The sequence below is a fragment of the Pelodiscus sinensis genome, chromosome 1 (genome assembly GCF_052426305.1).
Source record: "Pelodiscus sinensis isolate ZL-2025 chromosome 1, ASM5242630v1, whole genome shotgun sequence".
Classification (NCBI taxonomy): Eukaryota; Metazoa; Chordata; order Testudines; family Trionychidae; genus Pelodiscus; species Pelodiscus sinensis.
The window spans coordinates 11,553,365-11,576,835 of NC_143052.1; the positions used below are offsets into that span (position 1 = coordinate 11,553,365).

The 23,471-nt window shown below is 47.2% G+C and overlaps 1 protein-coding gene across 1 annotated transcript in view; it reads left to right on the forward strand.

The window, feature by feature from the left end:
• Positions 1-19,431, forward strand: part of ITIH2 (inter-alpha-trypsin inhibitor heavy chain 2) — a 38,515-nt gene extending 19,084 nt beyond the window's left edge. Inside the window, exons 12-21 of the mRNA XM_006130632.5 lie at positions 889-1,070; positions 2,662-2,847; positions 3,898-4,037; positions 4,907-5,079; positions 7,843-7,977; positions 11,708-11,821; positions 12,854-13,052; positions 14,597-14,769; positions 16,546-16,657; positions 19,042-19,431. Coding sequence (XP_006130694.3) covers positions 889-1,070; positions 2,662-2,847; positions 3,898-4,037; positions 4,907-5,079; positions 7,843-7,977; positions 11,708-11,821; positions 12,854-13,052; positions 14,597-14,769; positions 16,546-16,657; positions 19,042-19,189 — 1,562 coding nt within the window. The 3' untranslated portion in view covers positions 19,190-19,431. The remainder of the gene's footprint in view (positions 1-888; positions 1,071-2,661; positions 2,848-3,897; positions 4,038-4,906; positions 5,080-7,842; positions 7,978-11,707; positions 11,822-12,853; positions 13,053-14,596; positions 14,770-16,545; positions 16,658-19,041) is intronic.
• Positions 19,432-23,471: the final 4,040 nt, after the last annotated feature.

The window sequence follows — 23,471 nt, forward strand, 5'->3', positions numbered from 1 at the left end:
TTCAGGTTGGCTTCTTAGTCCATGAGAAATAAGTATCATGGAGATGGGTTATCCTAAGGATAATGTGCTTTATTTACATACATACACCAGTCCTGGAACAGAGATGGTTACAACCATCACAGAAGGAAGCCTCTCTTCCAGAGATCTCAGTCCACACAGTGATGGCTGGTCCACAAAAAGCTACTCCATTCCAGGAACTGCCCCACAAATATGAAGAACAAAGCAAAAAGCAAATTAAGTTCAGTGGGGTTTGTATCAGGTCCCAACTACAGAAATCATCTCAAAACCCACCCTAGGGCTGTCCCACAACATTGTGGCATCTGAGGTGGGGAGCTCAAACGATGCCCCCATGCCCCCTCGCTTGGGCCAAAATTTTGAAAGGTCTCAATTCTGCCTTCTTCGTGTTCTACTCCTCTCATGGTACTGCTCTGCTATCTACATATGTACCAGCTGCAGACATAATTTTCTACACTCTGGGTCCTAGTGGTGCCCCCTCATAGTCTGGCACCTGAGGCAGCCTCCTCAGTTTGCCTCATGGTAGGGCCAGCCCTGCCTAGATGCTCCACAACTGAAGTTTCTTTTAAAAAAAGGTATGGTCCTGACCCTCATGATTGCAAAGAGCACCTTAAAATCATGAACCGAAGTGTCATGTTGTCTCCCTGAGTCTGCAGAGAGCCTGAAACAATAGTTCTGTGAGGTGAGAACAGCCCTCTTCATCTCCATATGTTAGAATAGAAACCAACATTCCCGCTACAGACAGTCAGAGTTTGGAATATTCAAGGAATATGGAATTAGATCCTATTTGAGGATTTATGAATAATGTTTAGTTGGGTTGAAGGGTTTGTTCTCAATTCAGAAGGTGACTGAAATTCACTCTCTCCCCTGAAGGTGAGCTGAAGTTGACTACGATCCAGAAGAACGTGAAACAGAACATACCGGAAGATGTCTCTTTGTTCTCTCTTGGGATTGGATTTGATGTAGACTATGATTTCCTGGAGAGGCTTGCTCATGAAAACCATGGAATGGCACAGAGGATTTTTGGAAGTCAGGAGACTTCTTCCCAAATGAAGGTACATTTCCTTCCCTCCACCTCTTCAACCGTGAGGGTCACAAACTGCTCCCAGCTGGCAATTGGGAATAACGTATTCAAAGGTGGTAGAGTTACTTTTGATTCACATAGGTCCCACTGAGAGCAGAGATAAGCCCTAAGAGTTCAGTAGAGTATCATGTCTGTAAACCCAAGACTTTCTATAACAAAGGGTTTGCCTTCACTACTGGGAGAAGGGGGTAAATTGACCTCATTACAATACTCCAGCAACGTAAATAATGTAGCTGGAGTCAACATAGCTTAAGCTGACCTACCCTAGCGTCTTCTCTGCACTGCATCAATGGGAGACACTCTCCGGTCAACTTACCTTATTCTTCTCAAAGAGCTAGTATACTGGGGTTGATCGGAGAACACTCTGCCATTGATTTAGCAGGTCTTCACTAGTCACACTAAATTGACACTCATTGCATCAATTGCAGCATCCTCAAACTCCCTGTAGTGAAGAGCCACTCCTGGAGATAATCCCCCTAAAGTGGGGTTTCTGAAGCTATATTCCAGACTTTCCAGATCCAGGATCTTACTTCAGCTCATTATGTAGAGCAGTGTTTCTTAAACTTTTTAAGACTGAGGAACACCAAACAATATTTTTTTTATGAGGAACACCAAGGACTTTTTGTCAAGGAAAAAAACAGATTGGGGGGAGGGGGAGAAGGGTCAGGGGACAGTTATTGAGCAAAAAAAAAAAAAGGTTGCCTGCCTCTTTAAGGGCAGCCATTTTGAATTCTGCTGTTCTCTGAGGCACACCTCTCTTTGGTGTGCCATGAAATACAGTTTAAGAAATACTGATGTAGAGAAACAATCTAGCCAGGAGGGCTGAATTCTGATTAGCAGAGTTGGAAAGTGTTTAGAGTCTGAGCCCAAATCTATAAGCAATAGATAATAAAGGTCCAAATTGACTAGCCCTTATTCATTGACTTCAACACCTGCTTTAGTATTTGGTATATGTACCAGTATTCACTCTTCCTTCTGCCTCTGGGTCCTGGAAAAAACTAGGTGCCTGTCGTTATAGACTGTGGGCCTGAGTCTTTCCATTGATTTTACTGGGCCCTGTACAGGTTGAACCTTTCTAGTCAGGCATTCTCTGGTCTAGTAACATCTGTGGTCCGGCATGATTTTAGTTAGCCGGATGTCCATTTATCATGGGTGTGGCCAAGTTTCTGCAGTCCCATAAAGTTTGCTTACAGCCATCAGTCCTGGCTCTCAGTGTTCTGTGCTGTTATTTAGCTCTAATTTACCCCTAAATGTCTTCTAAGAGCCCAGTAAGCAGTGGGAGTGTTGTTAATGCTGCTAGACAATGTTGGCCTCCCCTGGTCTGGCAAATTCTCTGGTTCGGTACCAGTCAAGTCCTGAGGGTGCTGGACTGGAGAGGTTCAACCTGTATCAGTAAATACACAGACATTTCAAGGCCTAATAAGTGCATTTCCTGGAAAATAAAACATGCAGTCTTGCCCATTTGGGTTCTAGATTCCATCGCCTGTACCTGTTGCGGTAGCATGTCAGCGAGCGTTGCATCGCATATACCAGACTTACTCCTTTGTCTGTTCCATTGGCAGAAATTCTACAACCAAGTCTCCACCCCTCTCCTCAAGAAAGTGGAAATCAACTATCCTCAGGGATCGGTGTCAGACGTCACCCAGAACAGTTTCCATAACTACTTCGGAGGGTCGGAGATTGTGGTGGCAGGGAAGGTTGACTCCAACAACGTGCAGCACCTGCAGAGTCTTATCACAGCCACGGCAGTGAGTCGGGCTCTGTGGAGAACGCCCTTTCTCGCAGCTCACTGGGGCATGCCATGCACCAGGGCGCAGCCTTCTCCCCACGAGGGGTGGAAAGGGCCATACAGTCTGCAGGACCCCGGGCTGTGTGTGGGGCTTTATGCCAGTGGCTGTGGGGGGGTCGCTGTCCTGTCGCTATTCCTGTCTCCAGTGGACTGTCCTGAGAGTAACACATTGTACCACAATGATGCCCACTGTAGGCCACATCCTGGCTTTCAGCCCCTTTATTGGGCAATTCCCCCTCCGGAGCTGATGGAGGCACCATGGAGCCGTTCCACAGCACCTGCTGCTCCCCTTCTGTGGGAGGTGATGGCGGACGGGTGCACTAGCCCTGCTCTGTGAACATGGTCCCCAAGCCTTCCCAATGCCCCCACTGGGGCTGGGATCCGGCTTGTGCAAGGGATGGTCTCACACTTCATGAGCTCCCCAAAGCTGGCCCTGCTCACACGGCAGAGCTGCCCTGAGGAGAAAGCAGGATTTATCCTACAGCCAGGGGTGGGAACCAAAACAAACCATCCTCCCTGGCATGATTTTTGTGCTCCAGCCCCACAGTGGGGCAATGGGGGCTACAGCATCAGCACGGGCTCCCCAATGCTGGGGTAGGGGAGCCCTGAGCCTTGGGGGAGCCAGATCCAGGCAAGCCAGGGGCTGCATCTGGCCCCTGGGCCTTACCTTCCCCCATCCCATGGGTGTACTGCTCAGCATCTGCAGGGGTAGCCCAGCCCTACAGCTCTCCTCTCATCTTGGAAAGTGTGAGGAGAGTGCCCCCTGCTGTTTCAATCTGCTATGACGCAGCCACAGAAGGTCTGTATGCCAAAGACCCCTTCACCTACTGACGCGGGCTGACACAGGCATCCCTGTTTGCAGAATCGGTGTCTAAATGCGGGGTGCTCCACATCCTAATATGGGAGCCCCAGGTCTGTCAGGGTCCTGATCTAGGGAGAGCGGTGTAACATGGCTGCGTCATTCCCCGGGCTCACCCTGGGATATTGATATCTGTTGTTCACCGCTTAGGCGAACGCTGAGATAGTCCTGGAGACCCTGGCGGATGTGGAGGGGCTGGATGAATTCCTGAAGAAAGAGGAACATGCCGACCCCAAATTCACGGAGAAGCTGTGGGCCTACCTGACCATCAACCAGCTGATGGCGGAGAGGTAGGGATGTCTGAGAGGAACCCAGCTGACCTGCAACGGGTCTGGCAGACATCACAGGCATGTGGAGGCTCTCAGCACCTCCCAAGATCAGGCCTTTGATGGTACAAATGAGAAATGAAATTCTAAACAAAAGGGTACAGAACTTTTGCACCCTCCCCCTCCTTTACAGTTGCAGGCATTGAGACACTGGGGTTTGGTTCGGCCTCTCAGTTGGGTCCGTCGTGGCCAGCACTGCTGACAGCCACCACAGACCCTGAGGCCAGGTGTGGAAGGGCCCTGCTCTGAGCCCCCAGAAGGGACAGGGCCTTAGGTGTAAGGGGGTGGAGTCAAGAACAGTCATCCCTTAGCACCACCCAGACCACGGCGATCCCCTATGCTCCCCCAGCCCTCAAAACCATGTGCAGTGGCGTCTGGTGCTCTGGTAGTAATTCAAAGGTCTTGGGATTCCAGCCACTGCTGCTGCCACACCAGTGGCTTCTGGAAGCGCCACGCCCCTTTGAATTTCTGGGCCATGGGGCAATCGCCCCTTTGCCCCACCTTCCCCTCCTCCCCCAGCCGCAGGCCTGGTGGTGTCTATCAAGTCTGAACACGGGTTGCAGATGAGATTCAAATGCCACCCAGCTGATTAGCAGAGCGCCCACAACCTTCAGCATGTGTTTCTGCTGGTGGTGTCCATCTGCACATGCCTTGGTGCACATAACAAAATTTATTCTGCACATGGGTGGAAAAATTAAAGGGAAACGTTGGTCCTAGCTGGTTCCTACCTTTCTTGTTTCCCTGCTTAGGAATAACAAGATCACAGCCTTGATTTAAACAGCAGCTGCCCAGCGCAGCTGGTAACAAGGGGTTCTATTTTTTTTTCAACACAGAAACCTGGCCCCCACTGCTGCTTTGAAAAGGAACATCACCAGATCAATCTTACAGATGTCACTTGACCACCATATCGTGACCCCTTTCACAGCCATGCTGATAGAGAATCCTGAAGGAGATGAGAGAATGCTGGCAGATTCGCCAAAAGACCAGAAAAGAGGCTGCTGCTCAGGTGGGTGTTGCTGTCTGTCCCACTTGTCAAGTTATTTTTGGCAGTAAAAAAAACAGCTTGCAGTGGTTCATTGTCACTTATGCAGACTAAGGCCAGGGGCAATGTTGAACAAAGGTATGCAACTCCAGCTACATGAATAGCATAGCTGGAGTTGACGTATCTTAGGTCAAGTTACCGCAGCATCCTCTATGGGGAATCAAGGGGAAAAACTCTCCCTTTATGCTTCACAATCCAGTGGAGTGCTGGAGTCAACAGGAGTATGATCAGTGGTTGATTTAGGGGGTCTTTATTAGACCTGCTAAATCAACCCCCAAGGGGATCGATCCCAGCAGCACCAATTTCCCAGTAAGTATAGACAAGGCATAACAAGGCAACATATCTTGGTGCTTGTGCTTGGATCTGTATTTTAAGGGAAAGGCTCCGAGATGGCTGTGGAGAGGTCGCAAGGTCATGTGGAACTGGAATTCTCATACACATAGGCTACGTCTACACTGGTGGCTTCTTGCGCAAGAACAGATGTTTTAGCGCAAAAACTTGCCGAACTTGTGCAAGTAAGTTTACAGTACAGCGTCAGAAAATGGGGCTTCTTCCGAAAGAGTTATTCCTCTCCCCATGAGGAATAAACCCTCTTGCGCAAGAGCTCTTGAACAAGAGAGCAGTGTAGACAGGCAACATGAATTTCTTGTGCAAGAAACCCCTATGGCTAAAATGGCCATCAGAGCTTTCTTGCGCAAGAGAGCGTCCACATTGCCGTAGACGCTCTTGCACAAAAACACGTCAGTGTAGACACGCTCTTTTGGAAGACTTTTTGTGCAAGAACTTTTCTGCAAAACAGTTTTTGCGCAAGAAGCTGCCAGTGTAGACGTAGCCTATAGAGTGTCCTCATCCGTTGGACCTCCATAGTGCTCTCTTTCCTTCCTTCCTCTCCAGCCTTCCATGGGGCCAAAGGGGGTGGGGAGGCATCTGTTTCTGGTTAGGACCTGACCTACTACCCATTAATGTCAGAGGTTGCCTTTCCACTGACTTCAATGGGCATCGGTCAGGCTCTTAATTATTCACTCATCACTGCAAAGCCAACTAATGACGAATCCAGTACTACTCATACTCATCACCGTTATCAGCATAGGGCATTGGGCTGGGATACGAGAGTTTAATTCCACTGGCCCACTGAGAAAACATGGGCAAATCACGTACTTGCCCCGTGCCTCAGTTTCCCCATGTGTACAGTGGAAATAATGATGGTTTCCCCCCCACCCTGCTCTGTAAAGCATTATGAGATATAAAGACATATAAGATATAAACAGTGGTTTGTAATAGCAATATATTTTTGCTGGGGAAAATGAGACACTGCAGTAAAAATGAGACACCAAAAACCAAATATTACTCCCTGAAATCATGTGTTAAGAAATAGGAGCTATTCTGCTAGGCTGAGATGAGTGGTTATGGGAGAGGGAAGTGGCTTACATAGGTGCAACAGCATGGCCAATCGTGCCTTTCATTCACATCAAACATGTTCAGAACTATGCGGAAATGCCAGACCCACCTGTCCCACAGTCTCACACTGCTGGAAGGGTATCAGAAATATCCTCGGTTCTTAGCCTGTGAAATGTTTCAACTGGTGAATTTGTTTTTCTTCTCTTTTCTCGGAAATCCTCAACGGAGAGCCACGTACAATGACAAGATTTTTATTTATACCATGTGCTATAACCATTTATACCATGTGCTCGCCACTTCCACTAACACTTCTGTGCAGGGATGCCCATTTGCTAACCCCATTGAATTCCTTATACATGGCATCAGCATGACTCCAGGTCATGTGTTGCTTAACCAAGTAGATACAGATGATTTAATTGATGTTAACATTGGGGCTATTGTTGTTTCAGTGTGTTTATATATTTCCCAATTACATTAAGTATCAGAGGGGTAGCCATGTTAGTCTGAATCTGCAAAAGCGACGAGGAGTCCTGTGGCACCTTATAGACTAACTGAAGTGTAGGAGCATAAGCTTTCGTGGGCAAAGACCCACTTCGTCAGATGCATCTGACGAAGTGGGTCTTTGCCCACGAAAGCTTATGCTCCTACACTTCAGTTAGTCTATAAGGTGCCACAGGACTCCTCGTCCCAATTACATTAGACATTGAGGGCAGGTTTACAATACAGTGGGACTTGGAATTAAGATAGGCAACTCTAGTTACGTAAATTACATAGCTGGAGTCAATGTATCTTAAATTGCATTTCCATGCCATCCACACAGGAGGAGGTTGACACGAGAAATTGTTCCCATCTGCTTCCCTTACTCCTGGTGACTGCAAGGAGTACCAGTTCCGTGCTCAGTGTTCAATTTAGTAGGTCTTAACTAGACCCATTAAATTGAGCGCCGGAAGATTGATCTCCAGCACGGCAGGTGAAGACGTGTCTGCACAGGTCCCCTATCAGACTCTAACTATTCCTTAGTGCACTGTGATCTCTTCTGCTTTGAAATGGGACTAGATCAAAGCATGTTAGCAGGATTCACATGTACACCCTCTGCAGCAGCCTAGTGTGGGATAGCTTCACACCCCAGCTTGCCAGGGATTAAAAGTTCACGTAGGCAAGTCCTTCATTGTACATGGGCCAGATTCTGATCTCAGTTAAACCCGTGCAAATTTGGCATCATTCTCCTGGATCAGAATCCCAACCACTGCGTGTAAAAGTGAAAATGACAATGATCCTTCACAGCCATTTTTACTAATTTCCAATGTCATGCATCCTCTTCACAAACAGGTACATTAAGTGTAGCCCCCAATAACCTGGATAAGTCCATCCCTTCGTGGGCGAAACCTACCCCTACGTCCGAGCGTCTATTAAGTGCTCTCCAGGCTCCAACTATGTCTGCTATTAAACAGCACATAAACACAGGTAAAAGATGGTGGGTTGTCTGTCTGTCTCACTTGTAGAGCTCTTGTATACAAAGGTGTGTGTGTAAAGGGGGGAGCAACAGAGCAATGGAGGAAGAAGCCAAATGGCCCGTGTATCCAAATGGGCAGAGATAGCATAGGCTGCTTGCCATTCCAGTAAGCACAATTACTGCATTGCATTGATCTGGCTGCGCCATTTCCTCTACCCACTTTCACATGTCTCTGCCCTCCACTGGAAGAGACACACATCCCAGGTTGAGGCCAATGCAAAAGCACCCTGCATGCTAAATTTATCCCAAGAGGGGCCTCAACAGTCAAGTCTGGATACAGATTTGGCCCTTGAATTCCTATGTGCACAACCTGAACAGGTTAAGAGACCCAGAAGAGATATAAAAATAGTTGCTGCAGATGGGGAATTTCAAAGCCTTGTTTCTGCCCTTTCGTGCTGTCCTGCAAATGTTCTCAGCTTCATGTCACAAAGATTTGGGCCTACATGTTCTAAAGCATCCAGTGACGTTAGATGTTGCCACGCTGGAATCAGGAGGGGCTGATTTTCAGAGGCACTGATTGCTCAGCTACCCTGAGATTTCATTTGATGTGGAGACTCAGGTACATTTTGCCATGGTAAAACAGATGTCACTTGCTCCTCTAGTGGCTACTCTATTAGACAATAACACTACGTCTAGATTGCATCCCTTTTTCGGAGGGATTTTAAGAGGGATAAGGGATCTTTCGGAAAAGGCTTTATTTTCCGAAAGATCCATGTCTAGACTGGAGCTTTTTTCCGGCAAAGCTCCGAGCCGAAAAAAAGCGGCAGCCATTTTTATGCTAATGAAGCGAGGGAGATTTAAATCCCCGTTTCATTAGCAATTGCGATACGTCTAATTTGCATCCCTTTTCCGAAAAAGGGATGCAATCTAGACGTAGCCTAACAGTCTACTACTGCTACCAGCTAACAAAGCAATTCCTGTTGCCAAAGTGGAAAAAGCCAGTGTTCTCAGATTCAAACCCTATTCATAACCCATGCAGGAGGTTGTTACAGAGAAGTTACACCTAAAATATCCACAGCCACATTATATTTAAAGCCCTGCAAATATGTGGATATCTGCTATATATCCACAGGTATCCGCATCCTTGGATGTGGATGCAGATATCCGCTGTTCATCTTTGTGGCTGCAGATGTGGATACAAATTTTGTATCTAGAACTCTGCACATTTGCTGGGATCCACTTTATATCCATGGGCAGATGCAACTACCCACAGCTCATTTTTTCCAGATACAGATGTGGATGCGGATGCACATTTTGTATCCACGCAGGGCTCTAATTATATTGCACCCAGGTAAGCAGTGCTTCTGTAGAAGCATTGTGCAGCACTGAAGTGATTTAAAGTTTGAATGGACAAAGCCTTAGAAACTATACTCTAGGGGGCTAATTGTGAGGAGGGATAAAATGATTTAATAGTCTTCCCTGCCATCTGCTACTGGGAGTCACAGGCTGACCAAAGGGCTCTCTTTTTGGCTCATCTGTAGTAGCAAGCGAATGTAACATTACTCCCAGAGATAATTCCCATTGTAAATGACAGCATGCATGTTATGTGGCAGATAAGAATCTCTGGATTCTCTGAAGGCTGCTGGATCTTGTTAACACTTGGGTCTGTGCCATGATTTAATGTCTAATTGACACAAGCTATCTGGGAGAGGCAGCATCTGCAAGAGCTTCATAACAGTCATAGAATCAGAGTAGTAGAACTGGAAGGGACCTCAAGAGGTCATCAAGTCCAGTCCCCTGCCCTCCCGGCAGGACCAAGCACCATCTAGATCATCTCTGATGGTTGTTTGTCTAACCTGCTCTTAAATATCTCCAGTGATGGAGATTCCACAACCTCCCTAGGCAATTTATTCCAGTGTTTAACCACCCTGACCAGAAATTTTCCACATAGCTGTGTAATAATCACCATCAACTCCTCCCTCCCGCCCCCCCACACACACACTTTGAAGGGGGGAAGGTGAAGGATTAATCTGAGATTTGAAAGAGTTAATTGCCCTGGAAAGTGAAAAATGAGCAGGAGAGTCCAGTTCCGGGCTCAGGGATGTTCTCTGCAGTGTCAATTCTTTGCTTTCTTCTGAAGTAAGGGACTTGATCGTGCTCCTGTTAAAAGTCAATGGCAAAACTCCCATTAGCTTCAATGGCAGGAGGGGATCAAGCCATTACTCAGAATAAGGACCCAGGATTTAGACATGGGTCCCAGTTCTGACCTTTGGATTTAGAGTGAACTTTGCCCCAGCTGATTGAGGGAGGGGAGAGGAGGCTCAGCTCTCAGCTTCTAGATCAGCCCCATCTCTATTACTACCTGCTGGCTACAAGCTTTTTATAAGAACGTAGCCCAGACTCTCATGTTCTTGACCTGGCATGTAGTGTTTCCCAGCAGGCCACTCATCAACTAACCCTGGAGCTCAATGCAGGCAGTCACACGCCAAGGCCGGGAATGCAGCACCCTTAAAAGACCTTGTCACAGCTCTTGGGAGGCTGACAGTCCCCTCCAACTGCACAGACCCTGAAAAATCCTTAAAGTGGCCACACCAGCCAAAATAGGGGGTCTCTATGACACCAACTAAATCAAACAGTGCACTCATGGTTGAAGAGAATATGGCCGTTGGCTCCCACTCCTGTGCCCCTTTAATACAGTCTCCAAATTCCTTAGCCCTGAAAGGAGTAAAAAGTAGCTATGACAACTGCCTAGCGGCTCCCCGTGCAGCTTGCCAGACCTACCCGTCCTGGGCAATGTACCAAGGTCATTGTCTCCTTGCAGACATAGGCTGTCTAGACTTCGTTTTATTTTCGAAAGAGGATATGCAAATTCCGGCGCAATTTGAATATCTTCTTCCGATCTCACTTTTGAAAGCGGGTCTTTCGAAAGTGAAAGTAGTCTGGACACGGGATTTTTTTCAAAAAAAAAAAAAAAAAAACCTTTTTCAAAAAACCACTCTTTCTTAAAAAATGAGGTTTACGCGGTTTTTTTTTTTTTTTTTTGAAAAAGGGTTTTTTCCCTCAAAAAACCATGTCCAGACTATTTTCACTTTGGAAAGACCCGCTTTCAAAAGTGAGATCGGAAGAAGATATGCAAATTCCCAGGAAATTTGCACATCCTCTTTCGGAAAAAAAAACTTAGTTTATACGTACCTATAGAGTGGGGCTGGTGATTGGCCTTCATGGGGGGCAGTATCCAAAAGGCTTCCAGGTGCAACCATCTGCTGTCTCCCAGGACCGGCCAGCAATCGCTGGGGACATCCTGCTTTTAAGCCTTTCTTTTGCTCCTGACATGACTGCCAGGGTCAGTAGGGCGGAGCCAACAGTGCCCTCAGCTACTCTTTAACCCCTTCATCACTGATACAGGGTTTATACACCCTATCACAGACCTGTGGGGATTTTTTGTTTCATTAAAAAAAAAAAAAAAGTGACAGGCCTAAGTAAGGATTGCTTGGGGGAAGTCCCCAGCCCCCCACAGTGGATACTACTATTTATTCCTTCCCTGGGGGGTACTGAGGGATAATTGGTTAACAGTGGAAAGTGGAACCACTTTGAAATTGGCAAACAGAAGTAGCTGCGCTTATCTATGTGCATAGTCAGGGATCTCAATTTATAGAGCAGCCAGGAAACAGGTCTCGTACAAGTAATCACACCACTACATTCATTTTGTTTGTTATTCCCCCTCTTATTTTTGTACCTTAGTTGACAACGACCCACATTTCATCATCTATCTGCAAAAAAGCCAGGAGAACATCTGCTTCAATATAGACTCAGAGCCTGGGGACATCCTGAACTTGGTTTCCGATCCTGAGTCCGGTAAGAGAATATGAAGAGTTTACATTTATAGAATACCCACGGAATCTGAAAGCTTGGTTTGTGGACAGAACTGTATGGACCAGGTGCATTGTGATGATTCTTGATTTATTGTCAGCTGTCAGTTCTCATGAGGTCAAATCTCTGATCAGAGATGGGCTTCAATGCAGCTATCCAGGATTTATGTGGCTGTAAATGCAATTGATGGTAGAGAACACACACACATTGCAGGACAGGCTGGCTGGGCTTAATCTCAACAATGTGAACACTAATTGGGAACTGGCTTGATGCTTGTACTGTTCTCTATGTAACTTTGACATTAAGCAATCAACAGAGAATCTTAACTTCTTCCTATGTACTTGGCTTCCTAGTATCACGCTTTGCCTGTCTAAGCTGGCAGTCATTGATGTTCTCTGTCTGGATTGGGGTTTTGAACAGTTTAGTAGCTTTCCATCAACAATTTAGTACAGACCCGTGACTGAGCAATAGGTGAGTCTGAGTAGTTAGATGAAATGTGCTTAGACGTAAAATAGAGAAAGCTCACACCTCATAACCCTGGCTTCTACCTTCTTAGGAAATTCAAATGAGCATCATAACATGGAGAGTTGAGGTCACCATGTAAATTGCCATAATTACACAAGCACGCACTGTGTGCAGACAATAGAACGAATGGTATCTAAGGTGTTCCATTAACACTGATCGATAGGGTCATGGAGAGACTTCTCCAAAGGCATGAAGAATCTCCTACCCATTCCACTTGAAACCTGCAGCTGAGGGGCTGCATTTTTTTCATCTGCATTGTCAACAGAGCACAAAGGGAAAATCAGCAGAAGAAAGAGAAAGAAAGAAGAAAAAAGTCTTTATGGCCAAGCAAGAAATTAAACTAATAACTAAGTCCCAAACCTGTGCATTGGGCAGTGGCCTTTTCTGTTCAAATCAACTTAGGCCTGATGATTTGTTTGTTTCTATGACCTGAATAAGTCTCTTGATTACAAGCAAACTCATGGTAAACACGCCACCCTCTACTTTTCACAGGGGTTCTGGTCAATGGGCAGCTCATTGGGGCCAAGAAGCGCGAAGATAAAAAACTGGCCACCTATTTTGGCAAAATTGGGTTCTATTTCAAACACAAAGGCTTGAAAGTAGAGATCAGCACAGAGACCATTACCTTGAAAGATGGATCTTACAGCACCGGGCTGTCCTGGTCCGACACAGGAAGCATCATTCGGAAAAGGTAAAAGTTTCCCGTATGCTTTGCGGAAGCTATTTGGAATGTGTTGATCCCCAGGGTTCTGAGGGCAAGAATGACCCCTGAACATTCCTGGAGAAATGACCCTTGCCTAGCTTTCTAATCCTTCTTCAAAACTCAGAGAGCAATGTCCTTCTGGCACACAGACCTTCATCCACGTAATAGCTGTGTGTGTCTGAGTAGGCATTTCTATCCCAGTCACCTCCATCAGTACAGATGCTCATATTTCTGATTTGTTTTGTAGTAGAATTCAGGGACCCAATCAGGAATCAAACCCCCATTTTGCTAGTCCTGTAACACCTTAGGGTATGTCTACACTACCCTCCTAGTTCGAACTAGGAGGGTAACGTAGGCATACCGCACTTGCAAATGAAGCCCGGGATTTGAATTTCCCGGGCTTCATTTGCATAAGCGGGGAGCCGCCATTTTTAAATCCCCGCTTGTTCGAACCCCGTGTAGCGCGGCTACACGGGGCTCAAACTAGGTAGTTCGGACTAGGTAGTTCCACGAGGTGTACCGGTAGTTCGGAATAGGAACCTAGTCCAAACTACCTAGTTCGAGCCCCGTGTAGCCGTGCTACACGGGGTTCGAACAAGCAGGGATTTAAAAATGGTGGCTCCCCGCTTATGCAAATGAAGCCCGGGAAATTCAAATCCCGGGCTTCATTTGCAAGTGCGGTATGCCTACATTACCCTCCTAGTACGAACTAGGAGGGTAGTGTAGACATACCCTTAGAGACATATATCATGAGCTTTTGTGGGCAAAACCCACTTCTTCAGATGAGAGTGAAGGGGGAAAAAGCTTTCTTTTCATTTGAGGAAGTGGATTTTGCCCATGAAAGCTCATGATTTTATATCTACACACACACACACACACACACACACACACACACACACACACACACACACACTTTGTTGGTCTCTAAGGCACTACAGGACTACTCATTGTTTTTTTTAAAGTTCCAGACTAACATGGCTACCCCTCTGAGATCATTGTGCTAGGCACTGTACGAACTCAAACCAAAAAAACGCAAATAACATACAGTCCAAGAATAACATGGGGGGAAATAGATAGATACAATAACCCAAGGGGGACAGCACCAAGAAACAATTGTTATCAGCGTGATAAGCAGCAGTGTCAGCAATGAAGCCATTATGAACAATGTATGAGTATGAATAAAGGCACCTTGATCTTTTTTGTATGGACCCTACATTGTTTGTAGTGAAGGAGCCTGGTGCTAGGAATAGGAATTTCAGAGTTCTCATCGTGGCTATGCCACTGACTTTGCCATGTAGAGCCAGTCAAGTGAGTCAACTTCTCTGCCTTGGTTTCCCACTGTGAAAAACAGGGAGATTGTCGCACTCATCCTTGCACAGATTTGTTGGGCGGTAACAGAAGCTCTGTAAATCCTCATTGAAAACCAGTACCGAGTGGGTACTGCCTTCTTCTCCTGCCACTGTGCACAGCAAGTGAAGTGCCTGCAGAGTGCCAGGGACATTGCTCTCATTTCTGTTTTATGCTTCCACCAGGCTGCTTGTGTCTGTGAAGAAGGACAGCAGTGTCACTATCACTGTGGACACAGAAATGTCCTTCTTGGTTTTGCTTCACCGTGTGTGGAAGAATCACCCGGTCAACGTCGATTTCCTGGGAATCTATATTCCTCCAACAAACTGGTTCTCATCCAGCGCACATGGGCTGATAGGTAAAGCCCTGTGGTCGGGTACCAAAAGGAGGGTTAGGGAGCCTGTTGGATTTGGCTACAACTCTGTTCTGGGGAAGAAGGAAATCATCAACAGGAGGCGAAAAAACTCCCATTTCTGAAATAGTGTTGTAGAATGTTCCATCACACTAATTAATTGGCTTTCCCATGAGAAATCGTCTACTAGGGCCTGAATGGTTCTTAAACTAAGGCTAGGTCTACACTGCTGCTTTTTTTTTTTTTTTTTTTTTTTTTGGAAAAAGCTACGCAAATTGCACTTTGCAATTTGCATAGCTTTTTCCAATAGCTTTTCTGGAAAAGCCTCCTCTTTCAGAGGAGCCCTTATTCCTCATAGAACGAGGTATACAGGGCTCCCGGAAAGAGCATGTTTGCTCTTTTGCAAAAAAAAGCGGAAGAGCAAACATGTTCCCTGGATGTGGTGGGGTTTTTGAAAAACCCCGCAGTGTAGACATAGCCTAGCTACAGTCAAAACTAGACCAAATCCTCCACGGGTGTAAATCACAGTAGCTCCATTAAAGTCATTGGAGTTATGCTGATGTATAGGAGCAGAGAATTGGTCCCCTACACAGCCGGTCCCCGAGTTAAGAACACATCGACTTACGACCATCCGTATTTATAACCTACCTCCTATACAGCCGTTCCCCAAGTTACAAATGAAATCCACACTTACGAACAGCACTGCCGTATGTAAGTGAATGTAATCCGACTTACAAATAGATCGACTTACAACCTAGTGTTTGGTACGTAACTCATTCGTAAGTCAGGGACCGGCTGTATTTTAGAGTCAAATTCTGAGCTCGTCTTCAGGGCTGGCCTTACCATGAGGCGAACTGAGGCAGCCACCTCAGGTGCCAAACTGTAGGGAGGCACCACCAGGACCCAGAGTGTAGAAAATTGTGTCTGCTGCTGGTGCATATGTATTCTCTCTGCTCTAGATGCACAGAGATGGTGGAGTGCTGTGCTGGAGGAAGGAGGGCAGAATTGAGACCTTTCAAAGTTTTGGCCCAAGCGAGGGAGAATGGGGGCGTCATTTGAGCTCCCCTCCTCAGGTGCCAAAATGTTGTGGGCCGAGCCTGCTCGTCTTACCTTACTGATCTCCAGCCCTGCTCTGCTTAAACAGCATCAGTTAGGTGACTCTCAAGCAGGACGGCTACCTCTCCAGGGTGAAAGGTCCTAAAACAAGGGCAGGCAATAATTTTTGCAGAGGGGCCACTTAATGAATTTTGGCACATGGTCATGGGCCAGCTCCATCCTCAGAAGAGGCGGGGCCTGGAGACTAGCCTGCCCCCAGTGTTGTCTGGGACTGGAAGCTTTGAATTAAAAACACAACAAAGAGCTCATGGCTCCCAGCCCCGCCACTGCTGAGTTGCCAGGCAACCGCCTGGGGTTGTGGCAGCTATTTAAAGGGCTTGCGGCTCTGCCCCCTGCTGGAGTAGTGCCGGGACAGCACTGGGAAGCATTTAAATAGGATGCTGTTGCCTGACCCACCTCCTGGAAATCTGATGGGCCAGGCAGCAGGCTATAAATAGAAAGCAGCCAGATGCATTCCTTGGGCTGGATCAGTCTTAGGCGAGCCGGATCTGGGCCCTGGGCCACATCTTGTCCTAAGACATTGCAGAGACATGGACCCCTTTGATCCATGCAGGATCAGTTTACATGCTTGGGATTATTATTTTTTAAAATGCACTATCCGGTGGCTTGAAATGCAATGGCTGAAGGCCGTGACATACAAGCAGTCTCAATGTTCTCTTTGGCCAGGCCAATTCATGTCTGAACCAGAAGTACGGATCTACAATGAAAGGCCCGGTCGAGATCCAAAGAAACCAGAGGCAACTATGGAAGTGAAAGGTCACAAACTTACAGTCACCAGGTAGGAATTCTGAGCCAACTCAGACAAGAAAAATAGCAGCCCTTAAAATATCTCGTAACCTCCCCTCTGAATCTAGTCAATGAATATATATTTAATTATAGTCATGCTCTGACAATGACTACAGACTTATCTCCGAGATTTCCCCCTCAAATTTCCTCTGCTTCCATGTAAAATAAGTTTTTAGTAACTGCACAGCAGACCCAACAGAGCACTGAAAGTCAAGCTGGGTTCTTTCCTGTTTGTGGATCACCACTAGTAATTACCCACCACCCCTGCCCAGGCTAAACTCTGCTTTTTGCTACTACTATGGAATTTTCATCACCGATGTCCCTCAGAGTCTTGGCTGGGCAGTCAGCTACCTGGTGTACTCTTGCACGAGGGAGCCATGAAACCCCCCTGTGGATTCTTGGCCCTCGCTTATTGCCAGAGACAGTTGCAAAGACCAGGAGTTTAACAGGGTTCAAAAGAGAACTAGGTAAAATCATGAAGGTTAGGTCCATCAATGCTAAGTAGCCACGCTGGGTAGGAATGGTGTCCCCAGCCTGTTTATCAGAGGCTGGGAATGGGCGACAGGGGATGGATTACTTGATGATTCTGTTCTGTTCATTTCCTCTGGGGCGTCTGGCGTTGGCCACCGTCGGCAGACAGGATACTGGGCTAGGTGGACCATTGGTCTGACCCAGTACGGCCATTCTTGTGCTCTTATTTGTTGCTGCGAATACGTAGCTTTGGTAGGACAGGCTGGACCAGAGCAATGCAGCAGCTACTCTTGGCAGTGGATTTCACCCTCAGTATTAGTTCAGAAAGTAGTGCTGGGGTCGGAAGTTAGCCCAGTGGGGGAGCTAGGACTCCTCAGTGGACTGTGTTGCAAGTAGGGAAATGAGGGGCTTCTTAACAGTATGAATACAGTGAGATTTCCTTTTGAATCACTGGCAGGCCTGCAGCTTTTAGGCCAAGCCAACTCAGCCAGAAACTTCTCCCCGGCTTTTAGAAGTTTGTCTGGAGGAAACCTTGCAGGTTTCAGCTTGAAGCTTGAAACAGACTTGGCTTTGAGGGATTTTTCCAGGGCAGCCACTGCACTTTGCTCTCTGGGGCTTTCTGCTGGAACCCTTCGGGTCGCGTAGGCTATTTCAACCAGAGAAAAGCTGTCTTGGCGCAAGCGGACGTACGTTGCAATCCCTGGCAGTCGCATCCTTCCCCCCCGCAGTGAGCCACAAGGCATGGGCATGCCTCTTCAGGAGTCAGAAATACCTACAGCTCCTGCATTGAGTAGAGCTTTGTACCTCGCCTGCAGCCAGGGATAAACATGCTCTGAACAAGGGATCCCACCTCAAGCAAGGAATGCAAAATAAAACACAATCCCTTTAAAGGGCCAGATGCTAGGAAATCCAACACCCCATGAAATCCACTGGCTACAGCCCTACTTTTATCACCCTAGGCCCTGGGATGCAGAGAGCTACTCTCCATTCAGGTGATGGCAGAGTTGCTCTGTGCAGCAGCCAACCAATACTTGGCCCTAGCTTATTCATTTAAGGCCCAGCTCTGCTAACCTTATTTGCTGTAATCATTGGGGCTGTGGGTGTAGTAAAGTACTAGTCAATGTGAACCATGGTGACACACCTGGGTCCTTACTCCACTGCCAAAGGCCTGGAATCCTCCTAATGGCAGAATACACCTGGCCAGTTGGTTTCCCAACATCACCCTTGCTCACTCCACTCCATCGCTCTGAAGCTTGTTAGCAGCACATACCTTACACTGGAGTTTGAAGCTTTCTTTTCATTGGAAATGAAACATACGAGGACAGTAAGGACCCTCTCCGTGTCGGGTATGGAGGGGGGGAGGGGAGGCAAACCTTGCTCTGTAGGATCCTTCAGGTGAGTCTCTTCCAGACAGCATAGGCAGTGCTCCTCCACACAGGTGGCCCACTTCATCGGGGCCTGATTCTAACACTGTGTAGCATCATATTCTGCAAATAGTCCCTCTGGCGTCAATGCCATGACCTGTGGAGAAAGGCAGCTCCTAATGTAAGGTGTCAGAGTCTGGCTGTCCATAAGCAGCATGGCGCAATGCAGCTTCAGCTTCCAAAAGCCCGTTAATTTGACTTTTCTCGCTGTTTTTCCATGTGTGGAAGGTAGCCTCAAACATCTGCTGCCTCCATGCTCAGCCACAAGCAGCAGCAAGGATGCACCTCCCTCCCCCAGCTTCGATTACAACATTGTGCACTTCGGTAGAAGTAGGAATCTCTTACCATTCAATGGAGAGGCTGGGTGATCAGCCACAGGCAACTCCTGCTGACATGATGTTCAGGCCTTATTGCTGCATGAATATTGCTTTTCTGCTTGGACCAGCCTCACCCCTCATCTTTGTTGCTCTCTTTATTGCAGCGGGTTGCAGAAGGACTACAGGACAGACCAAGTGTTTGGAACCAATGTGCATTGCTGGTTTGTACACAACAGTGGCAAGGGCTTCATTGATGGCCACTATAAAGATTATATTGTCCCCAACCTATACCGCTTTCTGAGGAACCCCTGAAAGGTCACATGTCTTTTTTTCCGAACCTCCACCCCAGATTCCTAGCTGTTGTCAGTGTAACAAAACAGACCAACGTAATGAAAGGTGGCTAGCTGGTCTCTAACGGAAGGGGCCGTTGTCCAATGAAAGATGAGTGTTTCAAACTGAAGTATGATGTGGTAAAACACAGCAGGTAGCTTTCCTCTATGCAATGAATATAGACGTGTTTACAAGTTTATTAAAATAAAGCTACATTGTTGGAATCCCGCGTGGTGTTCTCACTGATATGTCCAGTTAGGGTTGCTATCATGCCACTGCATATTTCAACTGAAAGATTTTTCAGAAGGCTTGTAGAAGTGAAACAGGTATTCTTTCTTGTAGCTGACAGCAGTGAAATACAGAATATTAGTGCTTACATCGGCTAACCACTCTGAAAACTAGCTAATGAATCCACCATTAAGGAACGATATGTCTATCAATTTTCATATAAAACTTACAGAAGAATACAGTCAGGTAACTGGAGGGAGAAGGTTGTGCATAGATTAGAGAAAATCAACAGCACAGGCAGCTTCACTTCTATCATCACAATCATCCTTTCCATTTAACTTAAGCACAGCATTTGCTAAACATGCTTCCTGGCTATAGAAAGAAACAGCCCCCAGGCTATGGAATTGAATCAAACACATGCAAAGTGCAATGGCTGTGCTTTCACTTTAACATGGAAACACATGCATTCTACGAGTTAGCATAGGCAATACCAGTTTTATTCAGTGCACACATAATAAAGGCATTACACAAATAAACCTAAATTCATACATGCTCTGTAATATTAGCCAATTAAAATTCACAGTGAAGACGTCAGTCATATTGCCCAGAAAGCTAAACTGGACTTCCTCCTAGAAGGTATCAAAAGGGGAGTACAGGCAGTCCCCGGGTTACATACAAGATAGGGACTGTAGGTTTGTTCTTAAGTTGAATCTGTATGTAAGTCGGAACTGGCGTCAGCCGCTGCTGAAACTGATCAGTTTCAACCGCGGCTGAATCTGGATGCCAGTTCTGACTTACATACAGATTCAACTTAAGAAACCCAGGCATCCCCAAGTCAGCTGCTGCTGAAACTGATCAGCGGCTGATTCCAGGAAGCCTGGGGCAGAGCAACTCTGCCTCGGGCTTCCTGTAGTCAGCCGCTGGTCAGTTTCAGCAGCGGCTGACTTGGGGACGCCTGGGGCAGAGCAGCTGGGGTGATGCTGGGTTGCTCCAGTAGCGCGGCTCCTCGGCTACTGGAGCAACCCAGCAGCACCCCAGCTGCTCTGCCCCAGGCGTCCTGATTCAGCCGCTGCTGAAACTGACCAGCAGCGGCTGAATCAGGACGCCTGGGGCTGAGCAGCTGGGGTGCTGCCGGGTTGGTCCGGAGCGGCGCTGCGGGACCAACCGGCAGCCCCCAGCTGCTCTACCCCAGGGGTAGGCAAGAAAAGCCTGGTCTGCTGGGGCGGGGGGGGGGGGGCACTAGCTGAACTCCCCCCCCCCCCAGCAGACCAGGGAGACGGGTGTGGCGGGACCGCCCAAGTCCTCCACGGCTTTGCTCAGTCTACCTGGTCTGCTGACCTGGGAGACGCGGAGCAAAGCCGCAGAGCAGGTGGGCAGCGGGACAGTCCAGGCGCACCGCGGCTGTCCCACTGCTGGCGTGCTCCGAGGCTTTGCTCCCCATCTCCCTGGTCTTCTGGTCAGACCAGGGAGATGGGGAGCAAAGCCGCGGAGCACGCCCGCAGCGGGACAGCCCAAGCAAAGCCGCCGCCTGTCCCTGGTCTGCTGGGGGGGGTCCAGCGGCTTTGCTGGACCCCCCCAGCAGACCAGGGGGACCAGGAGAAGCTTTTCTCGCCCCGGAGGACACGGGTGGCGACCCGCCGCCTGTGAGCTCCGGGGCGAGAAAAGCCTCGTTCGTAAGTGCAGATCCAACGTAAGTCGGATCCGCGTAAGTCAGGGACTGCCTGTATTCAACACAAAAGAAAAATGTCACACTGTGGTAAGTGAAAATACCGTGACAGTCTCAAGTATTTCAAAAGCCAGCTTTGAAAATCGTTTTAAATAAGTATATTATTATTCAGTAAATGTGCAAGCCCAGCCTCAGAACGGACAAATGGACCATTTGGGCTCAAGGAATAGGATAGGGAGCCTACAATCTTTTAAAATGGGCTCCTAACATTTAAATTTTTATTTAAGCACCTAAACAGTCTGCAAAAGTGATGAGCCTCCAACAGCTTTGACTGAGATTAATAAGAAAACTCATTGCTTTTGAAATCAGATCCAATATTACGTGCCTGAAACTTCTGACACCCTTCTCTCTACCCGCTACTTAGTCTTGAGATATTCCTGGCTTTGCCATATCTGAACACATAGCCATCAGCAAGTCATTTTTCTTTCTGTACTTTCGCTGGTCTATAAGACAGAGATGCCATCAGCTGCCTAACTCTCAGCCATGTTGTGAGGAATAGTTTTGAACAAGTGGAAAGCATCGTTTATGTAAAACTTTCTTAAAACAAACGCAACTGCAACAGTTATTTTTAAAGCCACATCTATGCCTGGTGCCAAAAAGAGCATTTCATTGCATATAAAAAGTCTGTTTCAGAACCAGTTCATTGCAGTGGATGTATGCAAAATCCTGCAATTTACTATTTCACCTGCAGGGGTCCCCTTCAGACCATAAATTCAATAGCATGTGAAAAAAATGCTGCTTCTATTACTTTAAAATTTTATTTATTTATTAAAGGCAACACACAGAAACTTGTTGGGGAACATTTTAACTGGCCTGGACACTCATTCATGGAGCTCAAAGTCACCATACTATTTCAAACCAGTTTGAAAAGCCATCTCGACAGCAAAGCTACAGAACTTCATTTCATTTACAAGTTTGACTCCGACAACAGAAGTGTGGATGGCCCACTACATTCCACATTCTAGTGACATAAAAAAACCAAACAAAGGTTACTTAAAATGGGTACTAAGTATTCCCATCAGCTTCATTTAGCATGGACACTCTAACGGACAATTTCTTTTCCTCTTCTTTCTTCTTTTTCCTCCTCTTCTCCTCCAACCTGCTCTCTGTGCTATTTATTTGAAAACTGGATGCATTCATCATCTGAAGAAGTGTGTTGTGCCCATGTAAGCTCATGAGACCATGTACATGTTTAGTTAGTCTCTAAGGTGCTGTAGGACAATTTGTTTTTTAAGTTTTTCTTTTATTAATGCTGTGACGTAAGGCGCAGCTAACCACAGCATCCTGCTCTGTCCAAACAACTAGACCAGAGTGGAGGGAGATTTACTCACTCATCAAGAATACCACAGCCAGGTCTTTTGACTTGCTCTGTCTGAAACTACTGAGGCAAGAAAGAGCAGGTGGTTAGAGAGTTTTTCTAGCAAGATATGCTGCGCGCTCCAGCCAACCTACCTCAGCCCTCACTGGATATTCTCCCCAGTATTCTCTGCTCAAAACTAAGACCCTCCCAGAAGAGAACCCTTGCAGCCGGTGATTCTCCCGGAACATGCCTCCAGCAGCAGCTCTAGCACAAGCCAGGATAATCTGGTCTAAGAGCCGCATTTCTCCAAACCTTCCTCTGAGCAGCAGCCCCCTCATTTTCCTGTCTGTAACATCAGGAAACATATTGCTGCTCTACTTCCTCTTATCCACCCACTGCATCCCCATCCTTCTGCCCAGGTACACTCCCACCTGTACCTTCCTTCACCATCTTCTCACCCAGACTCTCCTCACCCCCAAAACCCCCCTCCAGCTAGAGTCAAATACATGTAAATGCCACTCTCCCACCTGTCATCACCCCTCCACCATCTCTCACATCTCACCCTCTGGTGTCCTGTCACTTCCGTGATTCAGCTCCAGAGAGTTATGACAAAAAGTCATGTAACTATCACGTTACCCCCTCCCCACTCACCCCCTATTGCTTATCTTCTTCTCTTCTGGTCTTCAGTTGAATTTCAGCTCTTTTAGGTAGGGGCTGAATCTCCCTATGTCTGAAAAGTACCTGGCACAACAAAGTCTCTGTGTCAATGTGGTGCTAGAAAAGTACTACTACTAAGGGAAGATCAGCACAGACTCAAGTGCACCCAAAGATCCTGTTGGATCCAATAGTGCAGGGGTGGGCAAGAGACAGCTAGCGAGCCGTATCCAGCCCCCCAAGCCATTAGATCCAGCCCATGGCAGCCACTTTAAACAGCAGGTTGCTAATTTCTATGCAGTCTGGGCAAGAAGGAGAAAGCTTCACATGCTGTCCCTGCCCCCTAGCAAAATATT